Source organism: Bufo gargarizans, chromosome 3 (assembly GCF_014858855.1).
Source record: "Bufo gargarizans isolate SCDJY-AF-19 chromosome 3, ASM1485885v1, whole genome shotgun sequence".
Taxonomy (NCBI): Eukaryota; Metazoa; Chordata; class Amphibia; order Anura; family Bufonidae; genus Bufo; species Bufo gargarizans.
In genome coordinates, this window is record NC_058082.1 from 465163043 (window position 1) to 465187907 (window position 24865).

At 44.5% G+C, this 24865-nt stretch overlaps 1 protein-coding gene across 2 annotated transcripts in view; it reads right to left on the reverse strand.

Annotated features, from left to right (window-relative positions):
* Positions 1 to 6566: 6566 nt before the first annotated feature.
* Positions 6567 to 24865, reverse strand: part of TP53I13 (tumor protein p53 inducible protein 13) — a 41747-nt gene continuing 23448 nt past the window's right edge. For both annotated transcript variants that reach the window (XM_044286699.1, XM_044286698.1), the window contains 4 exons: positions 21798 to 21926; positions 14951 to 15139; positions 10384 to 11266; positions 6567 to 7662 (listed from right to left, as the gene is read on the reverse strand). In XM_044286699.1, the coding sequence (XP_044142634.1) occupies positions 7553 to 7662; positions 10384 to 11266; positions 14951 to 15139; positions 21798 to 21926 (1311 nt within the window). In that variant the 3' untranslated portion in view covers positions 6567 to 7552. The remainder of the gene's footprint in view (positions 7663 to 10383; positions 11267 to 14950; positions 15140 to 21797; positions 21927 to 24865) is intronic.

Sequence of the window (24865 nt, forward strand, 5' to 3'; positions counted from 1 at the left end):
CGCAAAAAAAAAAAAAAAAATATATAACCTGTCCTATTCTTGTCCGTTTTGCGGACAAGAATAGGCAGTTATATAAATGGCTGTCCGTGCCGTTCCGCAAATTTTGGAACGCACACGGACGCCATCCATGTTTTGCGGATCTGCAATTTGCAGACTGCACAACGGTCGTGTGCATGAGGCCATACAGTGATTGCAGCACAACTTGCAAAAAAATCCAGCACTGTTGGATTTGGTGCACAGTCTTTTTTAGCTACAGGTATTGGCTCAAAAGGTGAGGAGAAGGAAAAAACATCCCAAGAATACAAAGCCAGCCTGGGACTCCCAAACAAGGCAATTTAATGTGCTTTTTGAACTTCCCAGAGCATCGGAGAAGCAGCCTGGACCCCAGACGCCTTACCTTTCATACACATAGGCTCCAGACTTGAATGCATCGACTGCGGTAGGATTAACCTCGCTGATAAGACCATCTCCGTTCCTGGGTTTATGAGGCTAACCTCCTGATACAGGGCCACCAGAGCCCACTACCTCCACATAACGGCGGTCACTGCCATGCTAACTTTCCTCCACTAGAGCAGAGCAGGATCACTGAAGGGGTCCATGCACTTTCCCTACTGGGCACAGAGCAAAATATTAGAGATGAGCGAATTTCATATTTTGAAATTCGTTCACGATTTGGTGGTAAAAGCAGAATTGCGTTATGGATTCAGTTACCACGGACCATAACTCAATTCTATAACCGAATGCCTCTAAAGACATTCCGTTATGCATTTCACGTTATGGAGCACTCCTATAAACATGAACAAAGCTTGCTTAACCCCCTCCCGACCGCCTAACGCACGGATGCATCCGGGAGGTGTTTGATTTACGCCTCCTGGACACATCCGTGCGTCATCTCACGATAGCCGAGATTTCCTGTGAACGCGCGCACACAGGAACGGAAGGTAAGCGAGTGGATCTCCAGCCTGCCAGCAGCGATGCCATATAGACTCCCTGATCACCCCCCTGTCATTGATCACCCCCTGTAAGGCTCCATTCATTTTTTTGGGCCCAAGTTAGCGGAAATTATTATTATTTTTTTTTTTAACTGGTGTCAAAAAATAAAATCTCACATGAACTCACCATACACCTCACGGAATCCAAATGCGTAAAATTTTTTTGACATTTATATTCCAGACGACTTCTCACGCTTTAGGGCCCCTAAAATGCTAGGGCAGTATAAATACCCCACATGTGACCCCATTTCGGAAAGAAGACACCCCAAGGTATTCCATGAGGGGCATATTGAGTCCATGAAAGATTGAAATTTTTGTCCCAAGTTAGCGGAAAGGGAGACTTTGTGAGAAAATACAAATAAAATCAATTTCCGCTAACTTGTGCCAAAAAAATTCTAGGAACTCGCCATGCCCCTCACGGAATACCTTGGGGTGTCTTCTTTCCAAAATGGGGTCACATGTGGGGTATTTATACTGCCCTGGCTTTTTAGGGGCCCTAAAGCGTGAGAAGAAGTCTGGGATCCAAATGTCTAAAAATGCCCTCCTAAAAGGAATTTGGGCACCTTTGCGCATCTAGGCTGCAAAAAAGTGTCACACATGTGGTATCGCCGTACTCAGGAGAAGTTGGGGAATGTGTTTTGGGGTGTCATTTTACATATACCCATGCTGGGTGAGATAAATATCTTGGTCAAATGCCAACTTTGTATAAAAAAAAAAAGGGAAAAGTTGTCTTTTGCCAAGATATTTCTCTCACCCAGCATGGGTATATGTAAAATGACACCCCAAAACACATTCCCCAACTTCTCCTGAGTATGGCGATACCAGATGTGTGACACTTTATTGCAGCCTAGGTGGGCAAAGGGGCACACATTCCAAAGTGCACCTTTCGGATTTCGCAGGCCATTTTTTACACATTTTGATTGCAAGGTACTTCTCACACATTTGGGCCCCTAAATTGCCAGGGCAGTATAACTACGCCACAAGTGACCCCATTTTGGAAAGAAGACACCCCAAGGTATTCCGTGAGGGGCATGGCGAGTTCCTAGAAATTATTTTTTTTTGTCGCAAGTTAGTGGAATATGAGACTTTGTAAGAAAAAAAAAAATCATCATTTTCCGCTAACTTGTGACAAAAAATATGAACTCACTATGCCCATCAGCGAATACCTTAGGGTGTCTACTTTCCGAAATGGGGTAATTTGTGGGGGTTTTCTTCTGTCTGGGCATTGTAGAACCTCAGGAAACATGACAAGTGCTCAGAAAGTCAGAGCTGCTTCAAAAAGCGGAAATTCACATTTTTGTACCATAGTTTGTAAACGCTATAACTTTTACCCAAACCATATATTTTTTTTTTTGCCCAAACATTTTTTTTTTAATCAAAGACATGTAGAACAATAAATTTAGCGAAAAATTTATATATGGATGTCGTTTTTTTTGTTGCAAAATTTTACAGCTGAAAGTGAAAATCGTTACATTTCGATTAATAAAACAAAAAATGTCAGCAGCAATGAAATACCACCAAATGAAAGCTCTATTAGTGAGAAGAAAAGGAGGCAAAATTAATTTGGGTGGTAAGTTGCATGACCGAGCGATAAACGGTGAAAGTAGTGTAGTGCAGTAGTGTAAAAAGTGGCCTGGTCATTAAGGGGGTTTTAGCTAGCGGGGTTAAAGTGGTTAAGGGCGCATTTACACAACTGCTCAGTGTTCTGCAGCCCATTACAGAAATGCCTATTTTTGTCCACTATTGCGGACAATAGGACATGCTCTATATTTTTTGCAACCGATATGGACAGCACACAGTGTGCTGTCTGCATCTTTTGCAACCCCATTGAAATTAATGGGTCCGCACCGCTCCTGCAAAACTGCTGAGCCATTCGGTCGTGTGAATGAGCCTTAAGACTAAAGTCTCCTCTTTGAGTGATGCAGCAATAAAAGACCAAGGAGCTATGTCCATCAGAGTGGAAGCCGCAGTTTCACAGCTAGCTTCTCATGAGCAACACATAAAACAGTTATATCGTCAGCATGATGATACTGAGAACAGGAGTTGAAGAAATAATATTAGGATTTGTGGGTTCCATGAATCCGCTAAATCAGCAGACCTACTACACACCCTGGAGAAATTATTCAGTGACATCTTGGAGAGGCCGGTCAGTGATGACTTGGAGATAGGGCACAGAGTATTAGGCCTTATGAATCCTGACCTTGTTAAGCCGCGGGGTGTGCACTATTAGGCTACATGCACACGACTGTGTGTTTAGCGGCCCCGAAAAATAAATAACTGATGACATCCATATTCCATCCGTTCTTTTATTTGCGGATCCATTGTAACAATGCCTATAACGGACAAGAATAGGACATGTTCTATTATTTTTTTTGCGGGGCTACGGAACGGACATACAGATGCGGACAGCACACAGTGTGCTGTCCGAATTTTTTGCGGTCCCATTGAAATGGAAAAAAAAAAAAAAAACACCGAACGGACACGAAAACAAACAACGTTTGTGTGCATGTAGCCTTACTATGTGAAGAAGATGATAATGTTGAAGGCCTGAAACGTTGAAACGTGGGACTTGGATAAGGCCTGTATACAGCTTCTGCAGGACCTTTCGCACTCTACCCTAGTTCTACGTAGGGCATTGCTTCAATATTTCTGCATCTGCGCTGCTCTTTCCTCAAGGCCGGAGATCAGACCAAGAGGACAACTTTCAGTTTTCCATTGATATAATCAATCGATGGAAACAGTATACCCTCCCTGAGGTTGCAGTTCACCATTTCACCATTTCACTTCTTGCAGCTCCAAAGAGACAATTTACAATAGTGAAAGTACCGCCATTCAGGGTAACAAACGCATCTACTCAAAGGATCGTAGTATTAAGGGCACCTATATAAGATCAAGTTCTTGGCAGATATTTTCTCTCCAGGGCATCTATTTCCTCTTGGTCTTTCCCTATACCCCTCTGCTCAGGAATAATAAAGCCTCCAATAATTATGAAGCACCACCAGTTAAAATGGAATGTACGCCGTTTCCTACTTACGACATTGAAGTACTAAATCGCATAAAACAGTTCTCAACTGCTAATACACCCAACACAGGTTTTACACCACTTGCCCAGAAACCCCTTAAATATTACGATCCTTTTGAGCAGACATCGGTATGTGCGGATCCCGTAATATAGAACTTTAGCTATAATAGCAATGTCCGTTTATAACTTCTTCAAATAAAACACAGACAAAATATTTCTAAAGCAATCTTTAAAGTGATTATATATAAAAATTACATACAAAATCCAAATTGTACAAATTCAAAAAGTACAAAAATAAATACACTGTAATTTATAAATTGTTGCCAAAGGCAACACTAAGCTGCAGCCGCTATAGTAGATAATTCTCTGTTACAGAGAAAAGGCGTAGTGTTTACGAGACCACTTAAAGGGCATCTGTCATCAGATCTGTACCTATGAAACTGGCTGACGTGTAGCATGTGCGCTTGTCAGCTGAAGAAACCTGGGTTGGTCTCATACTTATGTGTGCCCACATTGATGAGAAAAATTGTTTTATTATATGCAAATGATCCTCTAGGTGCAACGGGGGAGTAGACACTGCTCTCTCTGCAACTGCCGCACCTTCCAACTTTGACTGACACAGACAGGCAGTGAAATCATCATCACATCTGGACCTGTCAATCAATACGCAGAGAGCGTGGCAGTTGCAGACAGAGCAGAGCCTCTAGGTGTAACAGTAACGCCCCTGTTGCTCCTAGAGACTCATTTGCATATAATAAAACATAATTTCTCTCTGCCATGCGGGCACATATAACATGGGACCAACACAGATGTCTTCAGCCGCCAAGTGCACATGTAACAGGTCAGCCGGTGTCATAGGTACAAATCTGCTGACAGATGCCCTTTAACCTAAAACATAAAAGAAGAGGTGAGGGGCAGCTTTTCAATGTACGCTATGGGAAATACTGAATGATAAATTTACAGCTACACTGCTCTACCAAATACTTAGAAATATGTATTAAAAATACATCTACAGATCTCGCTGATTACAAATCTTACATTGATTTGGCACAGGTATGCACATGAAACAGATCTACACAGATTAGTCTAATGCAGCTGGTGTGGCCACTAACTATTGATTATCTAGTGTTCCTTCAACCCCCACTAGAGCTTTTAGGGTAAGACCACACGAGGCGTATTTTGGTGCAGAAAATTCGCAATGAATAAGCAGGATTTGCCCAATGCATAGCAGTGTAAAAGACTCGCTGAGGATCCTAAATCCGCATCGCAGGTCAATGTATGCTCTGTGGTGGAAATTTTCCGCAGCACGTGGATTTTTTTTTTTTTCTCATTCACTTTGCTGCTATCGTATTTAATACCCTGTAGAGTGGGTTTTCTGCACACAATTCCGTTAAGGAAAATACGCAGCGTATTCGCCTCATGTCCTTAGGGTGGCATTAAACATGCTAGGCCACAACATGGCCTAGCGTTCTGAGGATTACTGCAGCCTTAGAAATCAGAGAACACAGAAGTGTCTGTAAAAGTCAAAAATGACTGCTGTCAGAAGTAAAATTCAGACATCTGGGCCGGGCCCCAAGCTCTCCAGATACCTGCAGGCTTAAAAATATATACATTTGGCATGTAGAATGGAGTAAATTTCACAATCAAGTTAATTCCATAGTAAGAGGGTTAATGAACAACATAAGATAAAGCTTCAAATAAAACAATAACACTGCTACTGGAGAGTTTTTACATTGGGGAGATCAAATCCAGAACGTTGTGTCACTTCAGCAAATAGCATTTATCATGTAGAGAAAGTTAATACAAGCCACTTACTAATGTATCGTGATTGTCCATGTTGCTTCCTTTGCTGGCTGGATTCATTTTTCCATCACATTATACACTGCATGTTTCCATGGTTACGACCTCCCTTCAATCCATCAGTGGTGGTTATGCTTGCATACTATAGGAAAAAAAAAATGCTAGCCTATGCACACTCCCACAGTCCCGGCCACCAAAGAGGCCGGCGCTTTTTCATATAGTGTGCAAGCATGACCACTACTGCTGGATTGTAGGGTGGTCGGAACCATGGAAACAAGTAGTGTATAATGTGATGGAAAACTGAATCAAGCCAGCTAAGGAGGCAATATGGACAATTACCATACATTAGGCTACTTTCACACTAGCGTTTTTACTGGATCCGGCTGGGTTCAGCAAAAACGCTTCAGTTACTGATAATACAACCATCTGCATCCGTTATGAACGGATCCGGTTGTATTATCTTTAACATTGCCAAAATGGATCCGTCATGAACACAATTGAAAGTCAATGGAGGACGGATCAGTTTTCTATCATAGCAGAGAAAACTGATCCATTCCAATTGACTTGCATTGGGGGTCATGCCGGATCCGTCTTGCTCCGCATCCCAGGACGGAAAGCAAACTACATGTTGCGGTTTGCTCTCCGGTATGGGAACGCAACTAAACGGAACAGAATGCATTTTGGAGAATTCCGTTCTGTTCAGTTTTGTCCCCATTTACAATGAATGGGGACAAAACTGAAGCGTTTTTTTCCCCAGTATTGAGCCCCTATGATGGATCTCAATACAGGAAAACTAAAACGCTAGTGTGAAAGTAGTCTTAGTAAGAGTCCTGTATTATCGTAACTTCTTCTACACAATAAATGCTATTTGCTGAAATGACACAACCCCTTTAAATGTATTCTGTTCCAAACAGCAAAGATGCTGTTAAAGTATATAAAAACAGTTAAACTTACCTTCCGGAGCCAGCAATGTCCCATATTGGTTTTGCTGCAGAGGTGACAGGTCATATACCCCTGAAGTCAATCACTGGACTCGTGACATACACCACTGCTGCCACCAATTGGCTCGAGTGGTCAGGTGCAGTCAACTGAATGTCACCACTGCAGCCAAAACCATGATGTGGCTTCACCCCAGCAAAGAGCATGCTGCTGGATTGGAATTTTTTTTATTATTAATTTTTTTAACATCATCCCTGCTGTTTGCAACAGAATACATTAACTTGGACAATCCCTTTAAAGAGCAAAGCACAGCCCTCCGACAGAAAATGTCCCCTGCGTGTCCCAGCCATCTAGTAGAAGTCGAAAAAGAATCTTTCTTCCAAAAAAATACAAAAAAGTCACACCTGTCTATGGGTTTTGTCTGGTATTGCAGCTCAACTCCATGGACGTGAATACCATACACAACCTATCCAAAGGAGTTCAGAAATAAAAGGTCTGTTCCCGCTCCCTCAGAAAAGTGCCAGTCATTGGACTATGTTTGGTATGGCAGATCCACCTAAAGGAGTAGGAGATGCAGTACTAGACCGACAATGGACAAGAGAGAAAAAAAGAGACCCTTTAATAATGACAATGAAAACGGACCCAAAACAAAAATGAATCAACGCAACAGGAACTGGTGACATCACTAGGACACAATGTCCCCTGTACAATAGACAGGATTCTGTGACAACCTCTCTGCCTGACTAATGTGTCGTTCCACTTCCAGATAAAGGACCTAATCTCGACGGCACGTACTACGCTAGTCCGAACTGTCACTCAGACTTTCATACAAGACCACAGGACTTTTCTTGCGTCCAATCCATTTCTTGCGTATGCTGTGACCCTGCACCAACCTCCTCTTGATAACCGCTAATAGCAAAAAAAGAAAATTATTACATACACAAAAAGACTTCTACAGTGTATAATACATATGCTGTGACAGAACATAAAAACAGACAAAAGGTGGTAGGTTCACACTAAAAGATGCCAAAGCACATAGATGTTACCAGCTGGGGGTGGGTCCTTACCGTCTAGCACTGTCTGCACTGATTGGACAATGTCAGACTGTAGGGACACGCCCCTTTGAAAATGGGAACATTAAAGGGCTATTCTCATTTCATAAAGTGATGGCATATCATTTGTATATACTATTACGTCATCATCGGTGGGAGGTCAGACCTCTGGGATCTTTACCGATCTTAAGAAAGCAGAGGCTGCAGCACCTTCACCATCTTTCCCTTGCCTACAGTGCCCCAGCAGACCACTGACAGAAACTGCAGCACTGCTCTATTTTATTGAATGAGGCAGACTGCAGTTCCCTGCACAGCCACAGTAAGGAAAAACCTGTGAAGAGGCCACAGCCCTGAGTCATTCGTAGGATCAATGGGGTTGGATCTGTGTCAGAAGCTGCAGCTAAGTGAAGGAGTTACACAGGCTCTACAGCAGCAAAATGGTTGTCCACTAAAGTTGCTTGATTTGCAAAAAAAATTATATATATCAGTGCAAAGATCCTGCGTGTGTGGTAAGAACCTGCAAGTGGCATTAAAGAGAACTTGTCAGCACACAATGCAGTTATAGAGCAGGAGGAGCTAAGATCGGTATATAGTTTGTGGGAAAAGATTCAGTAAGGGTCCATTCACACGTCCGTTTTTTCTTTCCTGATCTGTTCCGTTTTTTCAGGAACAGATCAGGACCAGATCTGGACCCATTCATTTTCAATGGGTCCTGGAAAAAAATCGGACAGCACAATGTGTGCTGTCCGTTTCCGTTGTTCCGTTCCGCATGTCCGTTTAAATATAAAACATGTCCTATTCTTGTCCTGAAAAATCGGATCCTGGTACAATACAAAGTCAATGGATCCGCAAAAAACGGATGACATTCGGATGTCATTCCGTATGTCATCCGTTTTTTGCGGATTCCGTTCCTGGAAACACATAACAAATTTTTTTTTTTTTTTTTTTTTTTTCAATTTTTTTTCAAAGAAATCCAAACAACTTTATTTGATAATTGAAATGTATACATGTTCCCGTTTTTTGCGGATCCGCAAAAAACGGATGACATACGGATGACATACGGAAACATTTTCAGGAACAACGGATCCGCAAAAAACGGACCGTTTTTCAGGATGAAAAAAAACAGGACGTGTGAATGGACCCTTAAACTTGCATTTATTCATTAAAATCTCTACACTTTGAGTTCAGTAGTCAAGTGGGCAGTCTTATCAGTGATGGATTGCTATCTATGCATACCTATTTATACAGGGAATGCCATCAATCTCTGATAAGACTGCCCCCCTTTGCTAGATTATTTTAACCCCGTAACGCATAATGCCATACATGCATGGCATTACGCACAAAGGCTTGTATGGAGCGGGCTACTGAGCTAAGCTTGTTCCATAAGCAGCGGGTGCTGGCTGTATAATACAGTAGGCGCCTGGCCCTAATGACTGGGGTCTGTGATGATGCCGCTCCCTCTGTCTTCCAATTGGACCCTCCCGAGGCAAGTGGGGTTCCAAAAGACAGCCTTGGGCCTGCCGAGGCTTCTCAGGCCTGATATGGTAATCTGCCTGCAAAGCTGTACACGAGGCACAACTCAAGCAGGCAGAGCATTAGAATTCCATTCACCATATTCTCTATTATGGTGTATAGGACAAGAGATCAGGGGATCCCAGGTTCTAGCCACCTAAGGGGGTTAAAAGTTATGATGTAAAAAGTACAAAATAAACAAATTAAATAAAAACATACAAATATTAAAAGTTCAAATCACCCCCCTTTCCCAATTTTACATATAAAAATATATAAACTATAAAAAAATAAACAAACAGGTATATCCACATATCAAAATGTCCAAACTATTAAAATATTTTTCCTGTGCGGTGAACGCCATAACTGGAAAAAAAAAACATGCAATTTGCCACTTTTAGTTACCAGTGATCAAAAAGTTATACATAACCAAAAATTATGCCAATAAAAACAGTTTGTCCCGCAAAAAAGATTTTAAAAATTATGGCCGTCAAAAAATGTGAAGGTTTTTATAAAAAAAAAAAAAATACAAAAACAAATTTGGTATCACCGTAACCATATTGATCCACAGAATAAGGACGTCATGTCATTTTTAGTGCACATTACATGTCGCAATATCAAAACCCAAAAAACCCCACAAGATTTTTTTTTCCAGCTTTCCAATACAAGACATGGTAAATTAAATGATGCCCTTAAAAATGCATATTTTCCCGCAAAAATAAGGCCTCATATAGCTATGTGAATAGAAAATTTAATAAGCTATGGCTATTGGAATATGGGGAAGAAAAATCTAAAATGCAAAAACAAAAGTAGGCCTAGGCCTTAAGGGGTTAATGAATAAAATACAAGTTATACTGAATCTTTTTTTCCACAAAACTATATGCCAAAGATTTTTATGCATTTTTTTTTTTACAATAAAATATATACGGTAGGTTTAGGGGTAAAATATGATTTTTTTTTTTATTTTATAATTCAGACTTTATTTTTATCAAAATTGTCATTGCAGCTGCACCATATATTTTCACAGTTTTGTAAGATATAGAGAATAATAGCGCACGGTAATACTTACACGCCACAGACTCCTTATCTAAATGGCTTCCCGAGTTCCAGTACAGACTCTGACTTTTGCGGAATTTCTTATAAATTTGTGTGTATAAGACTAAAAAAGTGAGCAATGCAAAGAGGAAGCTGAGAGACGCCGCTGCCCACTTTGCTTCTTCAGTGCGTGGAGTGGAGACAAACACTTCAGAGTTTTTCTGCCGATTGACACCCAACCTCCTTTGGGCCTTTGCTGTTAATTGCAAGGGGGCATCCTGCTGACACTCGCAGTCTGGTTTCTGCCCTTTGCTGTCAATCACAGGCTTTTCAGAGGGCAATAACTGCTGGTCTGTAGACTTGCCTCGTGTTTGAGGAGTAGGTGTAGGAAGGAGGACAGTATCTACAGATACCTTACTCTGCTTTGTATCGTGAAAGTCTGCATGTTGAGTCCCTGAAGAACGGTGGCTTAACTCCTCTGAGGCATTCTCTCGAATAGAATGGCCCAAATTTAGTCCAGATAAGCCTGGTGTGATATTTTCGGGAGGGGGTTCTTTATTGCTTGCTGGTAGATCTGCCCTTTCAGCTAGGACATGTTCACCTAATTTTCTACTCTGGATGTCAGCCTTTAACCTTTCAGCAGTGGTTTCCTGAGGTAAATGCACAGGAGGCCCTGGTGTTACAGGATCTGGTAGAGAATGGATGTTGGCAGACACAGATGTTTTTGAGATTGAATTCTGATTATTGTAGAGTTTCCCAGTTTGTGATCCGGCTGGGGTGGAGGCGCTACTGCGAGATACATTATAAACGGTAGTTTCTTGGACAAGTGGGGTAACAGGTAACACTGATCTTCTCCGCCTCTTCTTTCCAGCTCGCCTCCTTAACTGGGAACCTTTGCTGGCAAAATAATTTAGTACCTGAAAAGTATTCCACAAAGAAATTGAGATATTAAAAGGGATTCTCCAGGTCTTTTTAATCCAGAAATTGCCAAATCCTTCCATAGAAGGTCATTTCAGTAGATAACTGGAAAAATATAACAAACCTATAAACCTGAGGTGATTCTTCTCTCAAATGTATTTAAAAATATATAGAAAACTGATTTAACCACTACCAAGACTCCTTCCCCTGTCTCTGCTCAGTAGGGCCTCTTGCAAACAAACGTGTGCTGGACGTGCCAGTGCTGCGAACCGCAAATTGCGGTCCGCAATGCACGAGCAGCAACCGCGGGGCAAATGCATGCAGATCGTGACCCCATTCACTTGAATGGGGTCCGCGATCCGCCCGTTCTGCAAAAAGATAGAACTCGTCCTATCTTTTTGCGGAACGGAACCCCACGAAAGCACTCCGTAGTGCTTCCATGGGCTTGCGATCGCTGCTGCCGCACGGATTCATTGAAGTGAATGGGTCTGCATCCGTGATGCAGAATGCACACGGCCGGTATCCCGTGTATAGCAGACCCGCCGTATGCGAGCCGCAATACGGAGCCACATGGCCGTGTGCAAGAGGCTCAAGGCTGGGCTGCCCATCTGGCAGTTCTGACAAATGCCAGATGGGCCAGTGCTAGAGTGGACCACCTGCTCCTGGGGCATCGCTAGGCCAGATCTTGGGCCCTAGGGCTAGGTGTTTTGCCCAGGGCCCCAATAGTAGTGGCCGCCACAGAAACAGCTGTATTGTCTCCCTCATAATGGGAATACAGTTGAATAGTGCAGCAGGGCACTGATGCCTATGGTTCCTCGCCCTGTCATTCACTCTCAGAGTCTAGCGGCACAAGCAGGTCTCAAGCGGCTGTGACGACATCATCGTGCCAAGACGCAGGCGGCACAATGACTTCATAGGAAGTGCCTGTGCTAGGATGAGGGCAACTCAGGCTGCAGGTCAGAAGAGGCCTGTGGCCTGCTTCATGGACTGAAGCATGGGGCGGGACTCAAGGTGAGGGTGAGGTTTTTTTTTTGGGCAATACAAGGGGGCTGTATAACGACTGGGGCCCACTACAAGGAAACATTACAAGTACTAGGGTAATACATGGGGGCATTAGAACTACTGAAAGCACTAAAGGGGGGCATTAGAACTACTGAAGACTTTATAAGGGCCTTATTACACTGAGAATTATAGGGGGCCTGAATACTACTGGAGGCACTTTACAGGGCCTTAGGCTACTTTCACACTTGCGGCAGTGTGATCCGGCGGGCAGTTCTGTCGTCGGAACTGGCCGCCGGATCCGCCGATCTGCTGCCTGAAAGCGGATCCATCTCACAAATGCATTGCAAGGACGGATCCGTCTCTCCGCTTGTCATGCGGACCGACGGATCCGTCTTGTACATTTTTCTCATTGTTACCGATCTGCGCATGCGCATGCCGGAACGACGGATCCGGCATTCCGGTATTCTGAATGCCGGATCCGGCGCTAATACATTCCTATGGGAAAAAATGCCGGATCCGGCGTTCAGGCAGGTCTTCCGTTTTTTTTGCCGGAGAGAAAACCGTAGCATGCTGCAGTTTTCTCTTTTGCCTGATCAGTCAAAACGACTGAACTGAAGACATACTGATGCAAACTGAACAGATTACTCTTCATTCAGAATGCATGGGGATAAAACCGATCAGTTCTTTTCCGGTATAGAGCTCCAGTGACGGAACTCTATGCCGGAAAAGAAAAACGCTAGTGTGAAAGTACCCTTAAAGGGGTTATCCAATATCATACAACAGCCCCCTCCCCCCATGTTCCGGGTCCCTTTAGAGGGAATATACTTACCCTGCTCCCTGCGCCGCTCCTGGTCCCCACACCGCCGCTGCTGCTTCTCCCTGTACACGGATGAAAACATCCAGTGTCGGGTAGGGCGCTGCCAATGGCAGGCCGGGACAGGGACTAGCCTTCCTAGCATTGCGGGTGACGCTCGAGAGGCTCGTCTCAGTCCGCCATTGGCTCCTCCCCCTGACACTGGATGTTTTCATCCGTGTACAGGTAGAAGCAGCAGCGGCGTGTGGGGACCAGGAGCGGCGCGCCGGGTAAGTATATTCCCTCTGAGGGGCCCGGCACATGCGGTGGCTGTTGTATGATATTGGATAACCCTTGGGGGCACAGACAAGCATATTTCACATCCATCACACAGCAAGTGGGCCTGTCGATATTAAAATGCCAGGGCACTGCTGCTAAGCACCAGTATGGTCTTCAGATGACAGACTGTTATCTAAGGATGAGCTGCCTAGGAACTGTATAAATAAGAAAACTGTAGCTGTTCTTTGAAACCAGACTATCAGATCTGACAAAGATGCACTGGAGCTGTCCAATAAATATTATACTGACCAGAATCGGGCTGAGTCGGTGAATGTGGGGTTTGTGGTAGTGAGCACGTACGAGAAGCATCACCGTGAAACTACTACATTTTTGAAGCAGGACTTAAAGTCTTTGACTTGCGTTGAGTGGTGTTAGACGGTAGACAGATTGAGACACGTTTATGGTAGCGGGAAGTTTCTTGGATCCATAAGCTGGACTCATTTAATCAGTTAGTGTTTGCATGTGAGTGACTTAGACAGAGGTCCATTTTGTCACTTGATCTGTCTTAGGGGGATATAATATTTAAGCAGTTAATTACTCTGGCATATTCTACTATTTAAAAGGGGTTGTCCCATGAAAAATATTCTACAATTTTCAAACCAGAACCTAGATCCAAATACTTTTGTAAATGCATGTAATTAGAAATTTTGTATAGCCACTGATTTATTCAATAAAATGTATCTGTATAGCGCCACCTGCTGTTTTTTTTTTCTTATTTCTTTGTCCACCTCACCGTGATGGCCGCACATGCCCAGTTTCATAGTTCAACTGCCTCCTGAGCTGTGATAGGGGGCACATGGACACGCCCCTTGAGCTGCAGCACAAAAGACACTCCCCTTGAGCTGTCAGCTGAAATTCTGCAGTAAATTGCTGCTTTTTTGTGGCTTTTTTTGTATTCTTGAACAGTTGGCACACCATGCCCTTCTTCATCTACATTATTAATCATTAAGAGATCCTATTAAAAAAAAAAAAAATGCCAGATATTCTCATCAAGCAATAACGCCAATGAAATATATTTCATAAAGACCTTTCTGGATTATCAAAGTGTTTGATACCACTGAGGAAGGAAGGAACACAAATCTCCATACTGTACAAAAGGTATCACCACAGGGGTAATTATATTTGTAAGCGCACACGATTTCCTGTCAAAACACATGACATTAAAAACGAAACCTATGCCTAAAATATCTAATCACACAAGATCTTCTCATTGTGATCTAGACATCTCTGGCATCGTAACTGTGTAAAAAAAATAATAATAATAATAATAATAATAAAAAAAATAAAAAAAATAAGCTTGTACTTGAAAATAATCATCATTTCCCAGACAGTGTCTGAAGAAAGTATCAGTGCATTCTGTATTGTGTAGAGGAGTGGTTTGCAACCTGGGGCAAAACTGCAACTCTAAGCATGGTCTGAGCCTTAAAGAGGTCGTCTCAGGGTAGTCATTGGTGGCATATCCTAGGGATGTGCCACCACTGCCCAATCAGTGAAAGAACATGCAGCCAGACCGAAAAAGCTGTGCAAAGTTGATGCGTCCAATTCTTACCCGCAAGTGCATACTGGAGTCACCAGGTGTCATCACAGACGGTCGGATCAGTAAATGCTGGTAGGAACCTTTACCTCCTGTTTTAGTCTGGTGTTCAATGTGCACGTTGTCCCTTAACCACCTAATGACTTCAGTCCTATTTATGTGAGACATCTCCAGAGTCGAGCACCAAGCAGCCAATGCAAGGGGCTGAGAAAAGGGGAACAAAAAATAAATGTAACACTGAAGAAATGACCACAGAAAATGCAAGTGCCTGCAGATAAATCGGTGTTTTTATTGAATTGCAGCTACAATTTTATTGACGTTTCGATCCATAGACCTTTTTCAGACTACTGCTGCATTATAGGAGTTTGCAGATGGAAATTGAGGCCGTGGTTTGCTCTTACTCAGCTATCAGAAGTCGTGCTCTCTAAGAGCATACCACAGCACCGATTTCTATCTGCAATCTCCATCTATAATACGGCAGTAGTTTGAAAAGGGACTGTGGACTGAAAGGTCACTAAAATTGTACCCGCTATTCAATAAAAGCACTGATTTTGCAACTAATAACTACTTCTGCTGGAACTTATATTTTATTCTATTAAGTTTGATGAGTCACTGGGTAATGTGCCACTTGGGGGACGCGTTAACCCTGCTGCCAGTCATTGTCTTCTATTGACAATTCAATTCTGGAAGTTCACAAGCAGAAATTAGAATACGGTGGACCAACAGAGCCGGAACGGACTAGTGGGGATTCCGTCCACAGATCTGGCAGGGAAGGGGGCTGCCGAAAACATGTCAAAGCTGGACAGCCCCTTTAAAGGGAACCTGTGACCACGAAATGGAGTACAAGAGCACAAGGAGCTGAGCAGATTAATATATAGTTTTGCAGGAAAAGATTCAGGGAAAACTTGTAATTTATGCATTTAAAGCTTTTTTTATGCTTAGTAGTCATGTGGGAGGTCCTTCTTACTGACTGACAGCCTTTCCTGTATGCTTAGTCATGCAGAGTTAGGCCTAGTTCACACTTCAGGGATTTGATCAGTGATTGTGAGCCAAAACCAGCAGTGGAGCCTCCATCGAGATAAAGTATGACAGAAAGATCTGCACCAGTTCTGTGTTTTCGACCTACACCTGGTTTGGGCTCACAATCACTAATGGAAATCACTGAAGTGTGAACTAGGCCTTAGCTGTCAATCGCTGAACTGGACCGCCCACATGACTCCTATGCATAAAAAGGAGATTTTTGTATAACTTACCAGTAGAATCTCTCTTTCTCGCTCTTCATTGGGGGGCACCGAAACCGTGGGTATAGCTATGTCCTCTAGGAGGTGTTGACACTAGTAAAAGCTGTTAGCTCCTCCCCTGGCAGCTATACCCCCTCCTGCCTGGAGAGAGAGCTTCAGTTTGTGAACACGCAGTAGGAGAAGCAAGCCAACAAAGAAAAAACATGGCACACCAACCATGCCAAAAGACGCATAGGGTTCTAACCAGCAACCGCCGCAACTGTGGCCGAACAACAATACTGGGTGGGTGCTGTGTCCCCCAATGAAGAGCGAGAAAGAGATTTTACTGGTAAGTTATACAAAAATCTCCTTTTCTCGCCCATATTCATTGGGGACTCAGAAACCGTAGGACGTTCAAGAGCAGTCCACGGGGAGGGAAAAACCACAGACCCATGGAAGCAAGCGCCCCTGCTGGTATCTAACAAAACTGCCGCCTGCAAAACCAATCGGGCTAAGCAGCGGCCGCCGATGCATAAGAATGCACCTGGTAAAATTTTGTGAATGTGTGTAAGGAGGACCGGTAGCCACGTTACACAACCGCGCAGCCGAAGCGCGATGCCTCAGAGTCCAAGAAGCGACCCGAGACACCTAAGGGCAGAACCCCACACCGGGTGCGGAATTGTACAGCATTTGCAGACCGAATCCATCGTGCAATTGCCACCTTAAGGCCGCCAATCCTTTGCGTGGAACCTCTGGATGACAAAAAAAAAAAAAAAAAAGGGGGGGGGGGGCGTTCCGTACGCCGGAAGGGACTGGAGGCTGTCAATGATCAGTGCCCTGGGGAGTGAAGGAGAGGGACAGTGAAGGAAGGACAATTTCTACATTGATGTGGAAGACAGAGACCACCTTCAGGAGAAAAAGAGGATGGTCCGGAGAACTGCCTTATCCTTGTGAAGACCCAGGAAGGGTTCTCTGCAAGAGAGCACCCCCAACTCGAACACCCGTCTGATGGATGTGAGAGCCACAAGAAAAAACTACCTTCTAGGACAGGAGCCGGAGAGATATCTCCCCAAGGGCTCAAAGGGAGAAGACTGGAACGCTGAGAGAACTATATTCAGATCCAAAAGGCGATAAAGGATGGTACAGAGGAACCGCATGTGCCACTCCCTGAAGGAAAGTTTCCATGGGCACCAGAGGACACTGGAAGCTGCCCCAGGATAGAAGCGTCAACACCTGACCCATCAAGAAAACTAAGGGCTAAACCAGGGATGTCAAACTCGTGGCCCTCCAGCTGTTGCAAAACTACAACTCCCATCATGCCTGGGCATACTACAGCTATCAGGGAATGATGGGAGTTGTAGTTTTGCAACATCTGGAGGGCCATGAGTTTGACATCCATGGGCTAAACGAAAGTCCAACCCTGATTGTAGAAAGGATAGGACCGTGGAGAGAGAAAAAAAAAACAAGTGAGGGAATGTCCCGGCTTTCACAGAAGCCCCGAGGACCGCCAGATCCTATAATAGATCCTGGCCGAAGCAGGCTTCCAAGGCCTGAATCATAGTGCGGATGACGTCTGCCGAAAAAACGTCCTCCACCTCAGGATGACCGTTTTAATAGCCACGCCGTCAACCAAGACCCTAAATGCCAATGCAAGACCGGACCCTGAAAGAAGGTCGTCTCTAAGGACAGTGACAAGGGACATCTCCTAGAAGGAGAACAAGATCGGCGTACCACACGCGACGGGGCCAACCCGGGGCGACTAGGATTTGTCGGAAATGCCCTCCATCTGATCCTCCGTAGAACCCTGGGTAGGAGAGAAGAAACATGTAAGGAGGGAGAACTCCCGCCAAGGAGATGTCAGGGCATCCATGTCGTATGTTTCCGGAACTGCTGCTCGGGAGAGAAGGTGGGGAGCTTTCGTGTAGACATCGTTAGCACACCCAGACCAATGGAAGGAGTCCACATAGAAGAAGGAGGGATGTGGAGGTTGCCACGGCCCACCAGTCAGGACCGGAGCGTGTCTGGAATGAAAAGCCATCAGAAGAATACCCCGTGCAGATGCAGATGAGGGAAGATAGTAACATAGGAACTACCAAGGCATGCGGGGTGTCTATGAATCATGATCCAGAGGAGGAAAAGGACAAGGGAAGAATAGGCTAGGTCCAAGCCTATTTCCCATCTGAGACTGGCGTTATACAGAAGTAGCCAAAGATTTCAGTTGTAGAAGAGTCCATCAACTGACGAAAAACTGGACAGAACCCAAGCATGTAGTGGTATGCAATACCGCTTCCACAGTAGTAGCCAGCGCTCGCCCCGTCAGAGGGAAGCCGGACTATCCGTAGAAGCCACGTACCATACTGCCCCAGTTTAAGTAGAGCAACCATAAAGACTACCTGGAACGACGGTGAAAAGGAGCAACTGCCAAGCTGGCGCCGGGGTAGGGCCCCTCCTGAGGGGATGTCCCACTGCAGCGACCACAAACTCGAGCATTAGAGAAAGGCTGCACCTGTGGAGGAGAACACGCTGTAGCTGCTACCAGAGTGCCAGCATAACCACATTCCCAGAGAAGGAGGAGTGGTGAATAGAGAATACAGTCAGTAAAGCACTTGACTCGCTGGAACGTACACACTGATGCGGACAATATCATGACCGACTGGAACAATGAAGACCCATGGAGATGGGAGTCTCTAGGATACAAGTGATGCTAGTAAACCCCTGTGCCCTATCTGAAGATATTCAGTTATTCCCCCGCTAATGTTTCACTTGCGAAAGGGGGAAAGGCAGGCAGGAAGCACAGTGATGCGCAACACTCCGCCTATGGAAGGATAGCGCGACAGTTGGACCGTATCCAATGGTGGTGCAATTACCCTACCTATGGAAGGTGGAATGTGTACAGAGTACTTAAGCCAGTGGTAGGGAAAATACCCCACCTAAGAAGGGGGGTTAATGCCCACAGCGAGAACTAGTGCATATGGCGAGTCCTGCACCCTGTGGGAGTGCAATTAGCACCTAAATAAGGGGGTAATGCATACAGCACACCTTGTAACCAGTGATAATGTCATCCCGCCACCTGTGGAAGGAGCTAATGAATACGGCAGGTACTGAACCCAGTGGAGATGCAATTCCGCCACCTACAGAAGGGGGAATGTATACGTCCAGCACTAAAATCAGTGTTATTGCACCTAGTCCACCTATGACAGGGAACAATGTATAAGGTCAGTACTGTATCCCAAAGTAGTGCAGTTACTCTGCCTAAGGAAGGGGGTAATGCCTACGGCAAGTGCTGCTGGCCACCGTAGATGCAATCTTAGGGGATTGCTTCGGATTCATGTCAGGGTCTGAATCAGTGATTCTCCTCCCCCCCATCCCCCCCCATCCCCATTATTAACCAAATGGCCCCGGAGGACGGATTGGGATCCGGCAGTGGTCCGTCACTGGATTGCACAGGTGGAGAATCATCAACCAAAACGGCCCCGGAGGGCGGATTGGGAACTATGCGAGGTCCCCCTTTATCAAGATAGGGCAGGGGCCCAGTGTGGGACCACACAGACCGGGTGGCCCTGCGGCTGAGGAGGGGGACCTGTATGGACACACATTTCCTTTATTATTATTTTTTATTTTTAAATAGGAAGACGGCAGGAAGGGGTTAAATCCTCCACTCATGTACAGTGTACCTAGGGGAAGAACCCCAGATAATCATGCCGGTAGGTGGTCCTGAAGGGTTAAGGCACTCTCAACTTCTCAAGACCGGCCAGCAGGTGACTGGGGGAGGGGGGAGAAGGGCAGGAAGAATTTGTGCCAGAATAAACTGTCACCACAGGGCCATCTCGCCCAGGGCTGAGAGTTGCAGCCCCGATTTCTCCATATTAACCCCCTATTAGCGCCCCGATTCCTCCTCCATATTAACCCCCTATTAGCCGTCCACCGGCCTAGGGGGGAGTGAGAGGGACTGTTATAGGGGTCTTGAGATAATAGGGGCCCCTGGCAGCTTGTGCCTGCTGTGTCTCCCTAGTTAACCCTGAGGGCAGGAGAACACTATGCCGAGAGGGAGACTGGTGAAGGGCACCAGGGGACAACCATGCCAAGAGGGAGGGAGGGGGGAAGGGGTTAATACTTACCTAGTCCCGTATACTGACCTCATCTTCTGTCATCATCTTCACCCCTCCTCTGTTCCAGCAGGGTCACCCCTTCAGCTACTGGCACCGTAGTGCAGGACGCTGGAAAAGGGGGGCTTAGATGGGTTACCCCTTGGCTGGCGGGATGCAGGGGAGCGAGGCTGCCTTGGTCCACCTTGTCTTCTGTGGGGGAGGCAGCAGTGCGGGGAACCGGCACTGGCGCAACTCGACCCCGGAAGAACAAGGAGGCGAGGCGACTACTGTTTTCCCATCTGAAAAAGAAGCAAAGAAATAAAAATAAAATAAAAATTCTTCAGGAGATCCCTGCAGAGCAGGGAGGTCTTGCCTACTATTGACACTAGAAAAAACTGAAGCTCTCTCTCCAGGCTGGAGGGGGTATAGCTGCCAGGGGAGGAGCTAACAGCTTTTACTAGTGTCAAACCCTCCTAGAGGACTTAGCTATACCCACGGTCTCTGTGTCCCCCAATGAAGATGGGCGAGAAAAGCGCAGATATAAAAGTATAATTTCTCCTGCAAAACCATATGTCAATCTGCTCAGCTCCTCCTGCTCTATAACATGCCGCCTGCAGATTACACTGCATTTCATGGTGACACCGCAATCAGCTGAGGAGACTGTGTGCGCAGTGTGCACGTGCTGTCTCCCTGCTGCTGTTACGTATATGGCAAAGCAGAAGCAGGGCAGGAAGAGAGACGGAAGACGGCACTGCACACTGCATGCGCCCTCCCCCTTCATACAGCTGATCGGGGAGGGGGGTGCCGGGTGTTGGACCCCGGAGATCTGATATTGATGACCCATTATGAGGATAGGTCATCAATATTAAAAGCCTGGAGAACCCCTTTAAAGAGGGTTTACAAAAGCATTTATTTCCACTCGAGAACAGAAATGCACACGTTGATAACATGACAGCGATCAACAATTAAAACATCAAAACAAGAACAATAAAAAAAGTAAATGGCTTCTGCTAATGATTACCAATTGGTCTAGTATCCTTGATAGAACAGTTATTATTTACAACCACGTTAAGAGGATATTCACATGTGGCAGATTTGTTACAGAAATGTCTGTGGATTAAAAGCAGCTCTATACATCTGTTGTGCTTCGTGCACCCTAAGGCCCCTTTCACACGGGCGAGATTTCCGCGTGGGTGCAATGCGTGAGGTGAACGCATTTCACCCGCACTGAATCTGGACCCATTCATTTCTAAGGGGCTGTGCACATGAGCGGCTAAGCATTCTGTATTAAGAATGCTAGTGTTTTCCCTTATAACCATGTTATAAAGGGAAAATAATAAAATCTACACAACACCGAACCCAAACTTCTGTGAAGAAGTCTGGGTTCGGGTACCAAACATGCCGAATTTTCTCACCCGCATGCAAAACGCATTAAAACGCTTCGCGGGGAAAAATCATGCATTTTCCCGCAACACCCGTGTGAACCCAGCCCAAGTAGTTTGTAAATCCTATAAAGAGCGATGTAGGATTTGTAGAACAAATTCAGAGTCTTACCCTGTCTCTGGAGAGGGTATGGAGGGGTGTAATTATGTGTTTTGCCATGGAACGTCTGGCCAGTAAAGAGAACGCTTCCTTCAGTTTTGGGTGTACACATGGATGGTACAGGAAGGCCACACCGCCACGCTGGAATACACAGATAGGAGATACATAGACAATATTAATTCATCTATAGATACATCTGTACATGAATGGTTCCAATTCTGGCATCATCGCATCCGACAGCTAAATTCTGAGGTTTTTAAAAGGAACCATTGGTGACAATTTTTAGGAAAGGGCTCAGAGTGGGTTTGGAGCTGGCATCTACTTTGTGTTTAGACAGGACCAGGAAGCAAAGACTGGCAAGGCCCCAGGAATTATAGAAATGAGAGTTGCCAGGGATCAGCGACAGAGTATGACTGGTTTCATTTTATTTTTTTCTGAAGAACAATGCCTTTATTATATTTTTTAAAAAGGTTTGCGTTAGGCAAAGTTTTAGATGCTGCAGCTGCCACATGCAGATGTAACCTTTGCCACCCCTGGCGGGCAATGGCCACTCGAGTTTGAAGGTAATACCTAACTTTTACTGTCAAAATACTGTGTGCAATGCCCCCACAGGGGGCTGTTTTGCCCTATAACTGGGCCTCCTGTGGAGGCCCCAGTTACAGTGGAAACAGTGAAAGTAAAAATACAAAAAAAATTAAAAATGCTGTCATTAACGGAAACAGCACAGTCCCCCAGTTCACTCAAACCTATACATATTATATATCAAAACGATAGTCGCAAAATAGGGAACCCATTGCAATAATACATTTTTGTATCAAGAAAGAATTAAATTGTATTTAAGAAAGAAAAAGCTATAATAAAAAATAAAAAAAATACTTTTCAGGCCTTTCTTTAGGCTCGGTCATAAAAGGGATAATCTTTAAGAAGAGATGGCTGAAACCCCATTCCAGAAAGCCTATCTTTAGATGCACAGCACTCAATCTGTGCCCATTCCACATTAGTCCAGGGATCCCATGACTAGTTATGTCATCTCCAGAATGCCAGTCAGATTAGGCTACTTCCACATTAGCGTTTTTTGCGGATGTGTCATGGATCTGCAAAAACGTTTCCATTACCATAATACAACCGCTTGCATCCGTCATGGCCAACTGTGATACCATAGTAACAGCAGCACCTTAGCTGTCATTTCATCAGTGCTTTAGAATACCTCCCAAATTTAGAATAGAAAGAAGAGGGGCACTATGTGCCTAAGGCTACTTTCACACTAGTGTTTTCTGCGGATCTGTCATGGATCTGCAAAAACTGCATGCATCCGTCACGAACGGATCCGGTTGTATTATGTCTTCTATATCCATGACTGATCCGATGATGAACAACATTGAAAGGCAATGGGGGACTGGATCAATTTTCTATTGTGTTAAAGAAAACGGATCCGTCCTGACACACAATGTAAGTCAATAGGGATGGATCCAGCGTTATTCTGTCCGAGATGGGAGCACAACCAAACGGAACGGAATGCATTTTGGTGCATTCCGTTTTGTTCAGTTTTGTCCCCATTGACAATGAACGGGGACAAAACTGAAGTGTCTTCTTCCACTATTAAGATCCTTTGACGGAACTCAATAGCGGAATTGAAAACGCTAATGTGAAAGTAGCCTTAGCTGGTTCTACAACACTAGGGTTGCTATAACTTCTTAATTCCTCTTAAAATCTTTTTTTTTTTTTATATCTTTTTTGACTTTGAGTTAAAAGGGGGAAAAAATAAATAATAAATTAAATAAATCTTACTCTAAATACAAGGAATGGCCCAAAATCATATGTCACTACCTTCACGCATTTTTATCAGTTTGGCTGATAAGGGTATTTTGCAGCATAAAAATTCGTAATGAATCGGTGCCACAATCTGCAAGAGTTACAAGTGGCTTTATTGTAGATGTCACAGATCTGACCATATGCATTGGAAAGTATAGACAAGCTGCAGATTTAAAACTCTGCAGGGTGTAGATGAGATCGGTAAAGTCTCATCCACTTGGCTACTACTGTAAACTCTAGGATTTTCCACCCGCAGTTGCATGGTGGGAAATATAAGGATATTATAATTCACGTCAGATTTTCCATACCTGTGTTAAAGTATTTATCTGCTCAGTGACCTTTAGCAATCTCATAATTAGCACATAGGACAGATTACTTTCTTATCAGTGTACCCTATAGTAGATTGTAATGCAAAAAAAAAGACGAAGACATACATGAGGGGAGATGTCACAGTCTACCACAGACATTTATAACAGAAACAATATGTAATATCATATAACCAGTACAAAGACTAAAGCTAAATAAACAAAGTCATTTACAATAGTTTCTGTTCTGTACACAGACCTAGAGGGGGAATTCTTTACTTTAGGAACAGTCAGAGACTATGAAACTGTATGCCAGAGGAGGTGGTGAGGGTGAAGTCACTAACAGAGTGTGTCTTTTGACAGCCCTTTGGTCTTGCCCATGGTAGTAGTTGGCGTCTGACTGACTGTGGGGTGGACAGGGGCTCTTTAAAGAGCTCAGACACATACTACTAAGTTAGATTAATGAGTGGCGTAGAGGTGGACTTTATAAAAGGCACAGCAACGGGTCTTTGAGAGCCAGAATTCTTGCTGTTTCTCAGGTGTTCAAATACCTATGTTCAGCAGTGCAAGACAAATAAATTCTTTTAAAATCATACAATGTGATTTCCTGATTATTTGATTATTATTTTTTTCAAATTCTGTCTCTCAGAGTGGGAATGCACCTACAATGTGAATTTCAGACCCCTCCATGATTTCTAAGTGGGAGAACTTGAAAAATCGCAGGGTGTTCAAATACTTCTGTTCCTCACTGTATATACACTACTTTTTCATTTATGTTTGTACTTGAGTAGCGATCCACCCATTATACTGACCCCCTGAGGAACCCAGTGTCTGGGGGAAACGCGTTGGGGTATGAGGACTCGTTAGGGCCATGGGGGTACGAGGACCCATTAGGGCCATTTAGGGTGTGATAACCCAGGTACGATGATAGAGAGTCACCACCTTTAGGGGCCGTCTCTTGGC